Source organism: Rhinoraja longicauda, chromosome 8, assembly GCF_053455715.1.
Source record: "Rhinoraja longicauda isolate Sanriku21f chromosome 8, sRhiLon1.1, whole genome shotgun sequence".
NCBI classification, from domain to species: Eukaryota; Metazoa; Chordata; class Chondrichthyes; order Rajiformes; family Arhynchobatidae; genus Rhinoraja; species Rhinoraja longicauda.
Window position 1 is genome coordinate 46,362,717 of NC_135960.1, and position 16,235 is coordinate 46,378,951.

Here is a 16,235-nt window from a genome sequence, read left to right on the forward strand (position 1 = left end):
CTATTGAAGGAAAAAAACGTTTTACTCACCATTGTGTCCAAGTTGGGAATGGTCCTTTTTCTCTGCTAACTTGGTCAATGCAGAGGCAATTGTATCTCCTGGTACCTTAGGACTTTCTACATACTTCAGCTTCCTGATCGGGCCTACACAAAGAAAAAAAATGCTAAAATCATCCGTTTCCTCCCACACTCCAAAGACGTACAGGTATGTAGGTTAATTGGCTGGGTAAATGTAAAAAAATAAATAAATAATAATAATAAAAAATAATAAATTGTCCCTAGTGGGTGTAGGATAGTGTTAATAGACAATAGACAATAGGTGCAGGAGTAGGCCATTCAGCCCTTCGAGCCAGCACCGCCATTCAATGCGATCATGGCTGATCACTATCAATCAGTACCCCGTTCCTGCCTTCTCCCCATACCCCCTCACTCCGCTATCCTTAAGAGCTCTATCCAGCTCTCTCTTGAAAGCATCCAACGAACTGGCCTCCACTGCCTTCTGAGGCAGAGAATTCCACACCTTCACCACCCTCTGACTGAAAAAGTTCTTCCTCATCTCCGTTCTAAATGGCCTACCCCTTATTCTCAAACTGTGGCCCCTTGTTCTGGACTCCCCCAACATTGGGAACATGTTATCTGCCTCTAATGTGTCCAATCCCCTAATTATCTTATATGTTTCAATAAGATCCCCCCTCATCCTTCTAAATTCCAGTGTATACAAGCCCAATCGCTCCAGCCTTTCAACATACGACAGTCCCGCCATTCCGGGAATTAATCTAGTGAACCTACGCTGCACGCCCTCCATAGCAAGAATAACCTTCCTCAAATTTGGAGACCAAAACTGCACACAGTACTCCAGGTGCGGTCTCACCAGGGCCCGGTACAACTGTAGAAGGACCTCTTTGCTCCTATACTCAACTCCTCTTGTTACGAAGGCCAACATTCCATTGGCTTTCTTCACTGCCTGCTGAACCTGCATGCTTCCTTTCATTGACTGATGCACTAGGACACCCAGATCTCGTTGAACTCCCCCTCCTCCTAACTTGACACCATTCAGATAATAATCTGCCTTTCTATTCTTACTTCCAAAGTGAATAACCTCACACTTATCTACATTAAACTGCATCTGCCATGTATCCGCCCACTCACACAACCTGTCCAGGTCACCCTGCAGCCTTATTGCATCTTCCTCACAATTCACACTACCCCCCAACTTAGTATCATCTGCAAATTTGCTAGGGGAAGGATAACGTGGAAGGGGGGGGGGGGGGGGGGGGGCGGAGGGATACTGATTTTGGCTGGATTTAAGGAGGTGCCGGATTGTCAGTTGCTGGAAAATAAATGGTGTGTTAAATTCACCTGATTCACTGGAAAATAAATTATACTGCCATGTAAAATCTAAAAAGTAGTGAATTAGAAGTGGCTAGAGTTCCTGGGAGCCCAGCACCAAAGTCCAGAGGGGTCAGATTATCAGTTGTGTATAGTGATTATGAATTGCTTTATGTTCTTATTATAATCAATTTCAAATGTTTTAAATGTTCCTGACAATAGTGTTTTGAAACAACTGAAAAGATCTTTTGATTCTCAAAAATGAAAACCACAAAGGCCTTCCATCCACTGCCCAAGGCTGAGTCGCCCCTGTGAACCACTCAGGTTTGGAAATGGCCACAGTAGCAAGGCTTCTAGCTAGATAAAATCCAAACAAAAAGCAAGTCAACGATCACCCAAGGAAAAATACAGTACACGGGCCAGTTGGGTCATCCTTGATCAGCCTATTATTTTAGTTTGCCATGCTTCTCTAAGAACACAATAATCTCTGATGTCTGTGATTGCAAACAAACCATCAATTAAATGATGATCTCATTAAATTACATAAGCTATGATGTCCATCCATCTGGTAAACACTAGGTCTTCTGTGCAAAAGGAATATGTGTTCTTGGCAACACAATGAGGTCCAATTCGACAGCACTTGCTTAAATCAGCATTGTACAGGAGCCAGGGACACAATTAGCCTGCTCTAGATATTTCTAGCATGACCAGGCTCATGTGCAAACAAATATGCCAGGCAGTATGTCTCATCTTGTGAATGTACACTAGTGCATTATGTAAATAATTTGAATACACAAACAAATGAAATTGAAGGAGTTGGCCACTCAGCTCCTTGAGCGTATTCCAGCATTTAACAAAATCCTGGCACATCTGATTGTTACTCAATTTCAGATCCCTATCAACCACAGTAACCATTTCATCCCCCTTTTTATCAAGAACCTTTCTATGTCTGCCTTAAAAATATTCAGCTAGCCTTGTTCTACCACGTTTGAGGAAGAATTTGAAAGACTTTCAGCAACCATAGAAATAATTTCATCTCATCTTTGTTTTAAATGGGTGACTCTATATTTTTAAAGAGTCAAGAGTATTTTATTGTCATATGTCCCAGATGGAGCAATGAAATTCTTACTTGCAGCAGCACAACAGAATATGTAAAGATCGTGCACTGTAAACAATATAATAAACAAGAGAAAAAAAGTTCAGTGTGTGTATATATACACACACTCACAGAATACAAACATGTATATAGAGATCATACATATATATGTACGCACACACATGCATGCATACGAACACTCAAAAAACAAACAATAATAGCACAATAATAGTCTATGTAGTTCAGAGCTTATTTGAGGTTAAAGTATTTAATAGCCGAATGGTTGTAGGGACAAAGCTGCTCCTGAACCTGGACGTTAAGAGTTTTCAGGCTCCTGTACCTTCTTCCCGATGGCAGGGGTGAAATGAGTGTGTGGCCAGGGTGGTGTGAGTCTCTGATTATGCTGGCTGCCTTTTTGAGGCAGCGACTCCAGTGGCACGGTGGCGCAGCGGTAGAGTTGCTGCCTTACAGCGAATGCAGCGCCGGAGACTCAGGTTCGATCCTGACTACGGGCGCCGTCTATACGGAGTTTGTACGTTCTCCCCGTGACATGCGTGGGTTTTCTCCGAGATCTTCGGTTTCCTCCCACACTCCAAAGACATACAGGTATCTAGGTTAATTGACTGGGTAAATGTAAAAATTGTCCCTTGTGTGTGAAGGATAGTGTCAATGTGCGGGGATCGCTGGGCGGCACGGACTCGGTGGGCCGAAGGGGCTGTTTCCGCGCTGTATCTCTAAAATCTAAAAAAATCTAAATCCCTTCGATGGTGGGGAGGTCAGAGCCGGTGATGGACGGGGCAGAGTTCACAACTTTTTGTAGTCTTCTTCGTTCCAGGGCATTCAAGTTGCCAAACCAGGCTGTGATGCAACCAGTCAATATTCTCTCTACTGTACACCTGTAGAAGTTGAAGAGAATCCTCTCCGACATATCAAATCTCCGTAATCTTCTCAGGAAGTAGAGGTATTGATGTGCTTTCTTTATAATTGCATCAGTGTGCTGGGTCCAGGAAAGATCTTCGGAAATATGCACGCCCAGGAATTTGAGGTTTCTTACTCTCTCCATCCTGTTGATATAAACAGGATTGTGGGTCCTCATCCTTCCTCTTCAAAGTTCACAATCAGTTCATTGGTTTTACTGACATTGAGAGCCAGGTTGTTGTGCTGGCACCATTTGGTTAATTGATCGATTTCACTTCTAAACTCTGACTCATCACCATCTGTAATTCGTCCAACAACTGTGGTGGCGTCACCCAACTTGAAGATGCAGTTCGCACTGTGTCTGGCTATACAGTCATGAGTACAGAATGAGTAGAGCAGGGGGCTGAGCACACAGCCTTGAGGTGCACCCGTACTGATTGTTATTGAGGAAGTGTTTCTACCAATTTGAACAGACTGTGGTCTGTTGATGAGGAAGTTGAAGATCAAGTTGCAGAGAGATGCACAGAGACCCAGTTCCGTGAGCTTGGTAACCAGTTTGGAGGGGATGATAGTATTGAATTCTGAGCTGTAGTCTATAAACAACAGACTGACATATGTGGTTTTTATTGTCCAAGTGGTCCAGTGCACAGTGAAGAGCCAGTGAGATCACATTTTCCGTTGACCTGTTGTGGCGATAGGCAAACTGTAGTGGGTCGAGGTTCATGTTGTGGTAGGAGTTGATATGCGCTATAGCCAACCTATCAAAACACTTCATCACCACGGACATTAGTGCCACTGGTCAATAGTCGTTGAGGCACGTCACCTTACCCTTTTTGGGCACCAGTTTTATTGATACCCTCTTAAAGCAGGTGGGAACCTCAGACCTGAGTGATGAAAGGTTGAAAATGTCTGTAAAATCTCCAGCCAATTGGTCAGCACAGGTTTTAAGAACATGACCGGGTACACCATCAGGTACAGACGCTTCCCGAGGGTTCACCCCCTCGAAGGATCTTCTGACATCGGCCTCTGTGACTGTAACTATACTACCATCAGGGCGTATGGGAGCTTGGGAAAGCACATCAGTGTTCTCCCTATCAAAGCGTGCGTAAAATGCATTGAGCTCGTCAGGGAGTGATGCTTCGCTGTCGCTTGAGCTGCCCCCTGATTTCGCCGTGTAGGTTATGGTATTCAAGGCCTGCAACAGTTGCTGAACATCTGCCTCATCCTCCAGCTTAGAGCAAAAGTCCCTTTTGGCCTTTTTGATGGCCTTGTCAAGGTCATATCTGGACTTTTCAAATCACCTCTGCGTTGCTAGACCTGAACACCCGGGATCTGGTCATCAGAAGAATGCAGAATCTCCTGGTTCATCCAAGGCTTCTAGTTAGGAAACACTCGGATGGTTTTGGTAGGAACACAGTCCTCCACACATTTCCTTATGAAGTCTGTAACAACTGTAGCGTATTCCTTCAGGTCCATTGCAGAGTCCTTGAACATTGCCCAGTCTACTGACTCCAAGCAGTCCTGGAGTCGTTGCTCTGCTTCCCCTGACCAGCTCTTTGCAGTCCTCACCGCCGGGGGTGCGCTCTTCAGTTGCTGCCTATATGCAGTAAGATGCAGCACAGCTGAATGGTCGGATTTCCCAAAGTGAGGGCGAGGGATGGAGCAATAGGCATCTCTGATGGTCGTACAGCAATGGTCAAAGGTGTTTAATCCTCTGGTGTTGCAGGAGACATGTTGGTGGTAGTTCAGGAGTGATTTTTTCAGGTTGGCTTTGTTGAATTCCTGGCTCTGATGGTAAAGGCTTCGGGGTACGCTGCCTGGTGTTTGCTGACCACAGCATGCAGCTCCAGAGTTAGATGGACGTCTGCCGGGGGTGGGATTTGATCCCTATTTCAAGATTTTCTCACAGGGAAAACTTCTCTCCACATCTAACCTACTTAAACCCATTAGGATCTTACACATTTTACGATCAATTCACTCTTCTAATCTCCTACAGATACAAGCCCAAATTATACAATCCTTTTTTATTGGACAGCCCACTTTTTCCAGGTACTGGTCAGCAAATCTTCTCTGAACTGCTTGCAATACACTAACATCCTTCCTTAAACAGGAAACAAATAACTTGCACAGTATTTCTGACGTGGTCTCACCAATGCCCTGTATAACAAAAGCATAACCTCCTTACTTCTGTTTTCAATTCCCCTAGAGAATGCAAGCCTTAAAAATTAAATCCTACACCGACAAAGAAACAATGTTTCCAGGAAGAACAGGGAGAAGACTAGTAGGAGAAAGAGTACAAACCTGCTGCAAATATTAAAGAAAAGTACAATCAACGTTTTGTTGGAGGAAAACCTTAAACAGCTAATTATTCAACATTTCAACAGCTACTTGAAATAATTAAGATGCATAGTTCAAAATTTATACCTGGGGACCTTTTGCCTGTCCAGGCATGCATTGCAAATGGCTGACGTGGTAGGAGAGGCGAAGATGGAAGCGACATAGATACCCCTTTGGAGACATTCATTTTGTATACATCATCTTGTACTGGAAAGGGGGCAGAACTGCAATCTAAAAGACCCAAGTCTCCTGTTGAAAGAAAATAGAGATTAGTCATTTGGTACAAATAATTTAGCAGTTTGATAACATACCATCAGATCATGCAATGCCCAAAATAAACAAGTACAAGTAGATGATGGTAAAAGGAGATAGGTAAAAGACAGATATTAGGTCAACAAGACAAAAGTTGCCACACAGGGTTAGTGGCAAAGATAGACAAGATTCCGAGAGGTAGAAGAGGTGAATGGTGCAAGAAAAAAAAGTTGTATAACAATTAGAGCAGAATCCTTAATTATTCAGTGTCCTAAGCCTACTATTTGGAAGTCATTTGGCACTTTCAAAGCTGTGTGTTTGGTTTCTTTGTATTCCATTCTCCAACATTTCCTTTAATATTGTGGTTAGTTTACATTTCAAATTATTACACATCTACTTAGTCATACTGCATCAAAAACTTATCACCAAAGCAACCCTAGTCTCATCCAATCAGATAAACTGCCTTTGTCCAGCCTTTCCTACTATTTCAGCATTTTAAAACAGACTTATTTTCTCATTACATGTTCTGATGTAAGGTTTTAGGAATAAAGATTATATTTGTCTCTTTCCACATTTGTACCTGATCTGCTGAGAGTTTCCACCATTTTCTGTTCTTACTTCTAATTCATATGAAAATTAACTTTAAATTATTCTAGACATGAGCTATATCTCATATGAGGAAAGAATAGGCAATGTGGACCAATACTCTCAACCATTTGGAAGAATGAGAGGTAATGCTATTCAAAAATTCTTCCAGAGCTCAATAAGATAGCTGCAGGAAATATGCCTTCCCTGGCTGGGAGGATTTTCAACCAATGCTTACAGTCTCAAAATAAAAGCTTAGCCATTTAGCACAAAGATGAAAAGTAATTTCTTCACCCAGAATCCAATGAACCATTGGCATTCTGGAGGACTACTGAAACTTGGTAGGTTGACAGATTGCCATTAAAGGGAATCAAGAGATATTGAGTCAATATCTGATGCCAAGATTTTAAAAAATCACCCGTGATCCTATTCAATAGCAGAGTGGCACAAAGGGCCATATACCCATCTCCCCCTTCTATTTCCTATGTTCTTATATTCTTAGTTTTAAGTGTACAATTAGACTGAAAGAAAATGCATTATATTGTTTACCCCTTTTCTGCCTCTGCTGTCCACTGTCAACACCGAGGTGCAGTTTGTCTTTATGATGCTCCATTTTGCATGCATCTGTTTTTTCTGAGACAATAAGAAGAAAATTAACAGCAAAATGTGGACTATTATTGGTTAGAATTTAAAGCAAAGATATTTCAAAGTTAATTTACTGGAATTTTCTGAATGACGTTTGATCCTTGCCAGCATTTTGCCATGTTAAAAACAAAATTAACACTCATTTTAAATGCATGTATACTATAAACCAGATTTTCTGATAAGGTGCACGATAGTTAGTGACAATAGTATGTCGCTTCTACAATCATCTTCCATTGACGGGACTCCACGCACGGCATTATTGTGTAATGAGTTCTCGGCTTAAGACCTAGTGACAATGATGGAATACATTACATTTACAAATCAGAACACTGTTTGAAATTCTAAAGTGATAGAGGTTGTGGTTAGGCATCTACTGTGGTGCAATTGGCATTCAACCAGAGTGCACATTGAAGATACTGCACAACTGCCTCAGTGTGCCAGTGGTGCAGAGTGAATATTTAGTCTTGTGAATGTAATGCCAATAAAATAGGCTGTTCCGTCTTGAATGCTGTTGAGGTTATTGAACACTGTCAGATGTACAATCAGGCAAATTATATACTAAATCAGGCTGAGATATCAGGCAAAAGTTTTGGGAGGTGATATAGACTTAGCCTTAGCTAGAAAATGCACAGCATTGCTGTCTTAGTGGATGTGTGAAAATTTAGCCCGGTTTAGCCCAATTTAACCCAATCAAGTGAGCTGTCCTGAATGGTCATGAGCCTCCTGTGTTAAGGGAAAAGCAATCAACTATGCTTGTTGCAGGGATACCATTGTATTTCTGTCGTATGCCTTATTGGGTCCTGTTGAAGGCTCAGGGTAGAAGATTAAACACAATTACGAGAGATGATCACTTGAGCAAATGGTCACTGTCTGGCATTTGTACAACAATAAATATCATGTGCCATTTGTCAATGCCTGTCGAATTGTTCTCTGTCTTGCTATATACACGAATAAGGCTGCTTCACTTTGTTTTGAACTATATGGAAGTATTAATTGAACTATATTAAATCTACAGGGAATGACCCAACTTCTACTTTGATAAAGCAGGTGAAGATGCTTGGGCCAACAATAGTGCTCTGAGGAATTCTGCAGCCAAGTCTACAGCTAAGATCATTAAGCTCCAATCACACTGATCTTTCTTTGTATGGTTAAGACTTCAACCAGTTTTCCCAGATTCACATGAACCTCAGCTTCAACTGGACTTCTTGATGCCGGGCTCAAATGGTTTGATATTTAGGGCAGTCACCCTCACGTAGCATTATGTTCATAAAAATACTATACAAGCAATTAAATACACTCCAGCTTATGAATGCCAAACTTATGTACAGCCCCTACAGACAAACGTTTTGGGGAGAAGTTGTATGGATTAGATGGCCGCTGTGGGCATAATCTGCTGTGATATAACTCGGTTCACAGCAGCATTTCCAACTTGCCACCTGTTCAGGTTAGAAACAGTTCAGAGGAATGGAACATTACCATACCCTGGAAATGACCTGTATGTGAAAATGTCAGAAAATCAGAACCAAAAACCAAGCCCTGCAACAATTTAAACAATTCTGCAAGTTACATAGATTTGACTTTATAAATTACTGAATACTGTTGGTGTTCTCAGGCACTTGGTCATTTGCCAACTAAAATGGTAGAAATACGAAACCTTAAATATTTAAAAGATGTTCTCAGGCACTTGGTCATTTGCCAACTAAAATGGTAGAAATACGAAACCTTAAATATTTAAAAGTGAGCAATAACTAAATCATGTTTTAATTACTGATCACAACATAAATGCAACTAATTAATTTACCATTAAAAAACTGCTCTTTTAGTTGTTTTCTTCCAAAGCCACTGAATATTTACTGTTTACATCAATATTGAACAAAACTAAAGATACACATCTTTAGAAGCACATAAACAATTACATTTTTGTTTTTTGGCAACTTTGTTATTTTATTAATAAAATGTGTTATAATAAATAGTTTAACTCTATGAAGTCTTCGAGGATTTTTTTACACAGCATTAGAACTGTTCTATAGTTTATCTTTAATTAGAGCAAGTTATGATTTACCTGTCCTTCCAGCATTCATAATGGATCATGACTTCAGCCAACCCTGCTTTATTGATCAGTACTTTGACATATATTAAGTATACAAATGCAGAAAATTCCTGCCCTTATATCTTAATTTCTTCTCTTTAGGAGGGCATATATTTCCAACAAGTTAAAATAACATACTCTGTGTGAAATTTCTTTCAATTTTGTACGTAGTATTTACTGCTAAACACTGCATTGTAAACACTACAAGCACACACCAGTGTGGATCAAGTGGTTTTAATTTTTCACTGCTGTGCTGCACGTTTTATGTACTTTCCTTCTTCCTGTCATTTTAAAAGTAATTAGAGATTCTTATTCCAACATATTTCAGAGTATGTGAGCCTCAGCACAGAAAAAAATATTTTATTCCTATCATTCTTTTTGTGATGGTTGTAAGTTTTTGTTATAATTAAAAAAGGTATTCCTATGTTTTTCTTGATTCTGTACCCATTTATTTATAAGATCTAAAAATCCTACAAGTATTAAAAAAAAAATTGTCCCCTCATTTAAAAAATGGGCAAGATTTTATCTCCATGGACTGAGCTCCGTTAAAGTTCTACTGCCCAAACTTTAGGAGAGTGCTCTGTTATTTAACCAACAAATATATATTTGATACACACGGCTTGTTTTGCAAAGTTAAAAACAAACATTACATACCAAAATCTTTCTTGCTCCCTTTTCCACCTTCACGAGTTTTTTTCAAAACAGCTTTGAACATTGTGGAAACTTTCTGAACTCTTTGTCTGTAGTAATAATAAGGTAAGCATTAATTGTAGGAGACTGACAATTTAATGCACTCAGTTAAATATTTTCCAACATTAAAAAAATAAAGCTTTATTTACTGGATGGGGGCATTGCCAGCAAGGTCAGCATCTTTGATCTGTCTGCAACTAACCTGGAGAAAATGCAGCTCAAACCACTAAAGCATTCTCATACTCCCATTGAATAGGATTTAGATTCTACTAGACAACCCGTGGACCCGTTGGGTCCCCATTATGAAAGCGGGGGCGGGAGAGGGAGCCACTCGTCCCGGCCCCAGGCGGCCAGCAGCAGGAGAGCGGCCGCAAGGTGCTGCCCCATGATCGTCCTGCGGGCAGCCATTTTCTTTTACATTCTCTCTGCCGCCTCGCTGCACCACGGGAAGAAGGTCACGCTGGGACGGGCGCCGGTCCTGGAAATCCTCCCCCGTTGCGACTCTGTATTAGATAAAATGGGAATTTCATATATGTCCCATTGGGTTCCCATTGTGACGCCGAACACAGAAGTATTACTGCGCAGGAGCGGCTGCCGGGCAAGGGTCGTCTACTTAAAGTTTAAAAAGTGAATAACTTTTAAAATATAACAATAATTTGAACGAAACTTGCTACTGCACACCGCAGGCCAGTGGTTAGTAATGTGCCCCTAAAATTGTGGCGCTATTATGTATCATTTTGGCTGTATTTCGGGAGCATACATACATACATACATACATACATACAAGATGAGAGTTTTAGTAATCTAAATATAAAATATATATATATACTAGACCAAGTGGACCTGTTGGGCTCATTCCTCGTATAGGGGGGACAGGGAAGGGGAGAGGGTGTCACTGAGTGAGCCCTGGACCCAAAGCATCTCCTGTATTGGTGTAGCACCTCAACCCCCCACTCAATCCCCCTTATCCCCCCTCCTCCCCCCACTTACCCACCCCATCCCCCCTACCTTACCCCCACTTGCTCCTCTCCTGCCCCCACCCCCACTTGCCCCTCCCCTTTCCCCACACCCCTCCCAGCCCTGCCTCCACCCCCATTCCCCCTCCCCACCCTCTCCCTGCCCGCACCAGTTTCCCCCCACCCCCAATCTTTCCTCCTCCCCACCCCTTTCCCCAACCCCCAATCTTCCCTCCTCCCCACCCCACCCCCCTTCACAGCCCTTCTCCCCACCCCCTCCTCCCCCACCCCCTCTCCCCTCTTCCCCACCCCCACTGTTCCCCTTCCCTCCCCCCATCCCCACTCTCTCTTGCCCCTCCCCAGCCCCTCCTCCCCCCACCCCCACTCTCCCCTGACCCCCACTCTCCCCTGACCCCCTCCCCCCCACCCCCACTCTCCCCCCAACCCCTCCACTCTCCCCCCACCCCGCTCTCCCCCCCACCCCACTCTCGCCTCCCCCACCCCCTCCTCGCCCATTCTGTCCTCCCCCCACCCTCACTCCCCTCCTACCCCCACCTCCACCCACTCTGCCCCCACGCCCACTCCCCTCCATGGACCTGTTGGCGGCGAAAGCCACTTACCACTGGCCAAGCGTGCAGGGAGGTGGAGAGAGCGCCGGCGTCTGTGGCCCGGCGGGAGCTGGGACTACTCGAGGCCGGCGACGGCCTGGCGGGAGCTGGGACTACTCGAGGCGGACAGCGCGGTGACAGGAGGCGTGCACAAGATGGAGGAGCACGAGGAGGAGGAGAAGAGCGGCCGCCATTTTTCTGGACTCGCGATGAGGCCGTCGGTGGAAGCGGCCCTCGTCGATGACGCCATCGGTGGAAGCGGCCGCTGGAGGAGAAGAAGCTACCCGCTGCACTTGTGTTGCACTGATGGTGCGGGGCGCTGGGCCCTGGCGGGAGCGGGGACTTGAGGACGCCCTGGGTTGAAGGGACGGAAGGGAAGGATATTCAACTTATCTATGGCCCTCGTAATATTATACACATCTGTAAGGACAACCCTGCAGTCTCATGAATGACTGATCTCCAATCTTTTATGCTGATCATCACAATTCCAATGAGGAGTTCTATCCATCTACCTCCCAATATCTGCAGTGTGCACTGACTTTGATTTAACTAGGTCTCATCCAAATGTTATTTAAATGGCAAAGGCAATGATTCATCCCTTTTGTTAATGTTTGAAATTAGGGCGTAGTGAGGTATACAGCTAGAATCCAAAATGAGCATCAATAAACAGATCATTGTTTACTTAGTGCCACTGGAGAGCATTAATGCTGACAGCTGCCACTGGGGAGCATTAATGCTGTTGGACTTGATGACCTGCTTTTGACCTGCACGTGTTACACAACTGCAAGATAGAAAACATAATAATGCTGGGTCAAGAAAATGGAAGGGAAAAGCTAAAAAGCAAAATAATAGTCCAAGTTAGATCTATTTAACTATATTCTAGCCCTGGCATTCAATTCAGTTCTGAGATATTAATGTAGAATCCATCTCCACACATTGCACAAATTGGTTCAATTAAGCTACAATACACATGACCACAGTTTTATGCAAAATTGAAACCGTTGAAGAAAATCCTGCTTTCTCTATCCTTCCTACATTTGCTAGATTTGATCACAATGAAAATGGCTGGTGTTCAATTATTCAGGCAAGTAATTTGGTAAATCAAACAATTACATCTCAATTGAAGCCTAACTGAACTAAAATTAAGTTGCAATCCAAAATTAAAAGTTGTATTCAATGCAGAGACAGCTTGTTCATGTCCCACTTTGCAACATTATCACAATATATACCCAATAACCACACAGTCAATAAAGCAACAATCACAGAAATAATATAGCACTTTTAAGGATCCTTCATTAAGAAGAAGCCTTGGAATAAAGATCTGCTAAATAAATGCTGTTCTCCAGAAGACCAAATATGATTATTTGGGAAATTTCAATTCATGTTCAAACATTTCAGAAATCCATGTCAGAGACAAAGAGCAAGCATGCCTTGTGGTTCCAATCTTCATGATTAGAACAGGACTATAACTGGTGTAAACAAATTACATGTCAAAACAAATGGCTAGGTTTTAGATAGCAGATACTAGCCCATATTCATGAACGAGGCAGAGAAAAATTAGTCAATGAGTTCCCCTAACAATAAAAGCATGATTGCTTTGTGGAGTTCTTCATCTCAAGAAAACATTCTGCATAGAAATAGGGGGACATCCAATTTTTGGACAAGAACCTCCTCCTATGCACCAAAAGTCAATTGAACACCTGCATAAAGCACACTGCAAACATGAGATAAGTAATAAAAGCTGGATGTCCCGTGGCAACTGAATGAGCCAAATGCCACCTATCCAGCTTCCTCCAAATTTCATACAACTTCCCCACCAAGGAACACAAGGCTGGTCTGACTACAACAAAAACAGGAAAATGAAAACTCCTTCAAACTTCTTCCACCATCACTAACCAATGGTTCCAAAGTCACTTTTATAGTGGCTCATTAAAGGATGTCACTAGTGAGTAATTAAGAATCTACCACATTTCTGTGGTTTGGAATCACATGTAGGCCCTATTGGGCAAGGAAGAAAGATTTCTATCCCTGAAGGATATTAGGCTATTCTTTTTTTTGTGACAAACTGCTAATTTAGTTTAGAGAATGCAGATTATTCAGATTCTACAACTGCAGTAGTGGGATTTCAACTGTGCACCATATTTAAACATGATCTACAGCAATCACTTTACAATTAAGAATAATTAGGTCAGTTGCCACATGGCTTTACCTGCATTTTACCTTCATTCAAAATTCTAGAAATCCCCATTAAACATTGTGCAAATACCTTTAAAGGACCGCTCTTGTCAAGGAAGGTGGCCACCACCAGCTTCTCATTGCAGTTAAGGTTGGGCAATAAATATTACCCTTCCATGCCCCCCCCCCCCAAAACTGAAGAAGTATTAGTTAAGTTCTCCAATGTATGCATTCACTGGATCCATGGAAAGTAAACAATCTTGATAGTTACTGTTCTTGGTCAATGTTGCCTCTCCAGTCAGCTGTTAACTGGAGGTTTTGCATTAAAAATAACTAAACCTCCACATTGTTAGAGATTTAAATATCTCACAATCCATTATGGCATCTGGGAAACATGTATAAGTCATAATATGACGCAGTAATACAACAACTTAGGAAAGCTGTGGGATGAAGCTACCATCTGGAATAAACTTCAAGCTTCAATTCAACAATAAAGTCTTCTGGTTTTGAACTGACATAAAAAGTTAGGAGGTTCTAAATTAAATCCAAACTGCAATCGGTACTTCAATCCCATGGTGCACAAGTTGCATTTCAGGAGTTTTGCAAAAAGTAACCGTAGCAAACCTAATCAAACTACTGAATAAAGATGGAAACTTTAAGCTTTATTTGATAGACAGCTCTAATATAAAATAAATTAAGACTGCCTTCTTATTCTCCTGAGTTGTAATATTCTGCCCTCTTTACAAATCTGACAGAAACATTGTAGAGATACACTCTAAGAAGGTAGTGAAGAATAACAACAGGCGAGCCCAAATCTCGGCACACAATAAAATCAAGGACAGAAATGCAGCCAATCCCAAGAGGTGATCAAACAGGTCTCAGCACAAGAAATGAAAACCCTCTCCCAACCATCTCCTCTACTCTTCCACCTAATCAGAATACCGATATACAAAGTCCTTTGCAAGAGAAACCTGTTGAGTAGAGAGAACACATCACATTGAGATCATCAGATTTAATAAAAGGAAAAAAATCATGGACATATTAATAAAATTGACTGTATAAAGGAAATGTAATACAATTATTTAGATATTTAAAAACTGATAAAATTATGATATTCCATGATATTAAAGGAATAGTAGCCTCGTTAAGTTGGTAATATACATGATAGATTAAGTTGTGTTTTGAGAGAATACAGAGTATATTCTGACAATATTTATTCCGCCAAAGGTGCCAAATTTAGACCTCTTATTATATTTATAAAGAGTTTGATTAAACAAATTAAGGGGGACGTAACAGATTCTGAATAATAAAAGATTATTGTTTTTGCACTTGATGCAAGTGTGCGTGCGCAAGACAAGAACTAAGATAGAAGGCAGATCTTTAAAAATATTAAATGAAATAACAGACATTGTATTTATAATTTAATGCAGAGAGGTTTAAAACAGTATAACCCATGATTAGTAAAGAGAAATGAAAATTAAGAGAAGCTAAATGAACTTTTCAAGATGATTCAGATACATAGAAAATAGGTGCAGTAGGCCATTCGGCCCTTCGAGCCAGCACCGACATTCAATGTGATCATGGCTGATCATCCACAATCAGTACCCCATTCCTGCCTTCTCCCCATATCCCTTGATTCCGCTAGTCCTAAGAGCTCTATCTAACTCTCTTTTGAATGCATCCAGTGAATCGGCCTCCACTGCCTTCTGAGGCAGAGAATTCCACAATTTCACAACTCTGTGGGTGAAAAAAGTTTTTCCTCATCTCAGTTCTAAATGGCCTTACCCTTATTCTTAAACTGTGGCCCCTGGTTCTGGACTCCCCCAACATCGGGAACATGTTTCCTGCATTAAGTCCAATCCCTTAATAATTTTATATGTTTCTGAGAAGGATCGAAACATATGAAAAGCTAGAACAAAAATGAATACAAAGGCAAATAAGATTCCGAGTTTCATTAATACAATTCCAAGAGTGACAAATTCTACAATGGTTCAGCCATGTCCTGAAAAGTCCATTATCACATCAATCTTCTGTACATGATAATTCACCAAAGTAATAATAGAAAATAGCAATGTAATAAAATTGAGTAACTTTCTTTATGTTGGGGGTAGAGAGGTAAAGTTGGTTCATTGTTTGTTGTTGTTAATATGTTTGTGGATTTTTAAAAAAAATTATAAAAGTACCTGAGAAATACACTATCCACTATTTGTATAAAGATGGACACTTTAAACAACAGACAGTTCTCATATAAAAAATATACTAATACCACTTTCTTGTTCTCCTGGATTGTAACATGAATCCGCAAGAATCATGCAAAGACTGCCATATTAGAGTTAAGAACATTAACTGTGTCAGATGGATTCAATTCAAATTGTCTGGATCACAAAAGGACTCAAACTGCTATCAGAAAAAGCTACTAATTTTCCTTCTATGTAATCCATTTCTAATCCTTTTTAAACTGTAAGAATTCACACACCCAGATGAACATCCCTCAAACCACACCTAAACTTGTTGTTATCACAGTTATTATTTGCGCAACCTTGCTGCATGCAAATA

At 41.4% G+C, this 16,235-nt stretch overlaps 1 protein-coding gene across 6 annotated transcripts in view; it reads right to left on the bottom strand.

Annotated features, from left to right (window-relative positions):
• tanc1a (tetratricopeptide repeat, ankyrin repeat and coiled-coil containing 1a) overlaps nucleotides 1-16,235 on the bottom strand; it is a 92,721-nt gene that overhangs the window by 63,589 nt on the left and 12,897 nt on the right. For 5 of the 6 annotated variants that reach the window (XM_078403841.1, XM_078403842.1, XM_078403843.1 and 2 more), the window contains exons 2-5: nucleotides 9,905-9,990; nucleotides 7,066-7,149; nucleotides 5,767-5,928; nucleotides 30-143 (exon numbers count right to left, since the gene is read on the bottom strand). In XM_078403841.1, coding sequence (XP_078259967.1) covers nucleotides 30-143; nucleotides 5,767-5,928; nucleotides 7,066-7,149; nucleotides 9,905-9,965 — 421 coding nt within the window. In that variant the 5' untranslated portion in view covers nucleotides 9,966-9,990. The remainder of the gene's footprint in view (nucleotides 1-29; nucleotides 144-5,766; nucleotides 5,929-7,065; nucleotides 7,150-9,904; nucleotides 9,991-16,235) is intronic. The other variant, XM_078403845.1, reaches the window with a different exon arrangement.